We start from the raw sequence: 2452 nt of genomic DNA, 5'->3' as shown, positions 1-2452 counted from the left end.
GGTAGGGGTAATTAGGGCATGGGTCGGGTTATTTAATCCGAAATTGGGCTGGGGTTGGGTTAAAATTGAGGCTAAAATTGAAATGCAATCTAGCTAGATTTTAAATAGCCAATTTATCCCCATATAATTTATAATAAATAATAGATAATTCCTAGAAAAATAATTTTGTATTCTAAAATGATTTAAAATATATATTTAACATTTAAAAATATAGAAGATCAATTTTATGCATATAAAACGTAATTATACATTAATAAGGCTAATATTACAATTATATGCAAATTAGCTTTAAAAATGTAATTATAAAAATGCATTAAAAATATTTTAACAATATTTTGGGATAAACATAGAATTTAGATGACTAAATTACCACAATAATAATTTGAGGGGTAATTATCGGGGATTTTATGAGTAAAAGGGGAGGAAATAAATCAATTTAAAATCTTTATAATTATAGAAAACTTATAAAAACCTTGTGCATGCTTATATATGCATATATATGCTATTTTGAAAATATTTATGCATATTAAAAATATATAAGAAAAAATTGGGTATCAATAGAGTGACTTTTGAGCTTCTCAAGTATTGATTGACTACCACTCCCATCATCACCGCACCCAATTGGAGCTTGCCCTTTGAGCTCATGTGTGATGCTAGTGACGTTGTGGTAGGAGCGGTTTTGGGGCAAAGGGTGAACAAGATGTTTCATCTGGTGTACTATGCAACCAAAACTATGAATGATGCCCAGGTTAATTATACGGTGACAGAGAAAGAGTTGCTAGCAATTGTGTTTGCAATGGAGAAGTTTAGGCCTTATCTCATGGGTGCCAAGGTGATTGTTCACACTGATCATGTAGCACTTCGTCACTTGATTACCAAAAGGACTCTAAAGCTAGATTGATGAAATGGGTTTTGTTGCTTCAAGAATATGACCTAGAGATTGTTGATCAGAAAGGAAGTAAAAATCAAGTGCGGACCACTTGTCCCGCTTGGAGGAGGAGGGGAGACCCAAATATGGTCTTGAAATTAATGATGCATCCCCGAATGAACAACCCCTCTTAGTTTCTTTGAATAGTATGCCTTGGTTCGCCAATGTGGCCAATTTTCTTGTGACCGGCATTGTTTCGAGTGAGCTCTCTTCTAACCAAAGGAAGAAGCTTAAATGGGAAAGCTTGTATTATTACTGGGACGAGCCTTGTCTATTCAATATTTTTAATGATGGTGTGATCCGGAGTTGTGTTCCGAAAGAGGAGCAAATGATTATTCTTGATGCTTGCCATTCCTCGCCCTACGGTGATCATCATGGTGGGGCGAGAACTGCTTCAAATGTTCTTAGCTGTGGTTTTTATTGGCCTACTCTATATAAAGATGCTAGTGAGCTTGTAAAGAAATTTGACGAGTGTCAGAGAGCTGGTGGAATTTCCAAGAAGGATGAAATGCCTCTCACCACTATTCTTGAGGTTGACATTTTTGACGTGTGGGGCATAGACTTCATGGGGACTTTTGTGAGTTCGTGTGGAAACACTTATATTCTGGTGGTCGTTGATTATGTTTCCAAGTGGGTTGAGGCCATGGCTTCCCAACAATGAAGCCCAGAGTGTGGTGGCATTTCTCCAGAAAAATATCTTCACATGGTTTGACACTCCTCGGGCAATCATCAGTGATGGAGGTTCTCATTTTTGCAGTAAGGAATTTGACACTATGCTTGCAAAGTATGCTGTCAAACACAAGGTATCAACCCCTTATCATCCTCATGCTAGTGGACAAGTTGAGGTCTCGAACAGGGAGATAAAGAGCATATTGTCAAAGACTGTCACTGTAAATAAGACTGACTGGTCAAGGAAACTAGATGATGCTTTGTGGTCTTACAAGATTGCTTATAAGACTCCAATTGGTATGTCTTCGTACCGGTTGGTATTTAGGAAGGCTTGCCATCTTTCGGTTGAGTTAGAGTGCAAGGCCATGTGGGCGCTAAAGAGTTTAAATCTTGAGTGGGATGTTGCAGCAAATCTCCAGGTAGAGCAACTTAATGAACTAGATGAGTTCCGGTGTCATGCCTATTCCAGCACTCCTTGTATAAGGACAAGATGAAGTACTTACATGACAAATATGCTCAGAGCAAGGAATTCAAGGAGGGTGACTTGGTTCTATTATTCAACTCCCGGTTACGACTGTTTCCGGGAAAGCACAAGTCAAAATGGAGTTGCCCTTTTGAAGTGGTACATGTAACTCCATTTGGTGCTCTTGATTTGAAGAATAAAAATGGTGAAGTTTTCAGAGTTAATGAGCACCGAGTCAAACACTACATGGGAAAATTTGCTGACAGCCACGTGGTGGCCTTGATCAATTTCAAATGATGATGGTAACATGCGTCATGCCGCGACGTTAAATCAGACGCTTATTGGGAGGCAACCCATGCGTTTTTCATTTTCTTCTTTCTCATTTTCTTTGT

At 38.3% G+C, this 2452-nt stretch overlaps 1 protein-coding gene across 1 annotated transcript; it reads left to right on the top strand.

Moving 5' to 3' along the window:
• The first annotated feature begins 1076 nt into the window (after positions 1–1076).
• LOC138868660 (uncharacterized) lies at positions 1077–2091 on the top strand. The gene is made up of 2 exons (XM_070146225.1): positions 1077–1558; positions 1662–2091. The coding sequence occupies exons 1-2, from the start codon at positions 1077–1079 to the stop codon at positions 2089–2091; spliced, it is 912 nt and encodes a 303-aa protein (XP_070002326.1).
• Positions 2092–2452: the final 361 nt, after the last annotated feature.

This window comes from Nicotiana sylvestris, chromosome 5 (genome assembly GCF_000393655.2).
Source record: "Nicotiana sylvestris chromosome 5, ASM39365v2, whole genome shotgun sequence".
Classification (NCBI taxonomy): domain Eukaryota; kingdom Viridiplantae; phylum Streptophyta; class Magnoliopsida; order Solanales; family Solanaceae; genus Nicotiana; species Nicotiana sylvestris.
The sequence above is the reverse complement of the archived record's forward strand: the minus strand, read 5'-3'. Positions and strand labels throughout refer to the sequence as shown.

What these genes read in the sequence shown, in the direction of transcription:
- LOC138868660 (XM_070146225.1), top strand. Translation starts at nt 1,077, where the DNA reads ATGCCTTGGTTCGCCAATGTGGCCAATTTTCTTGTGACCGGCATTGTT. An exon ending in GTCGTTGATTATGTTTCCAA is followed by an intron (nt 1,559 to 1,661) that starts GTGGGTTGAGGC and finishes GGCAATCATCAG; the next exon opens with TGATGGAGGTTCTCATTTTT.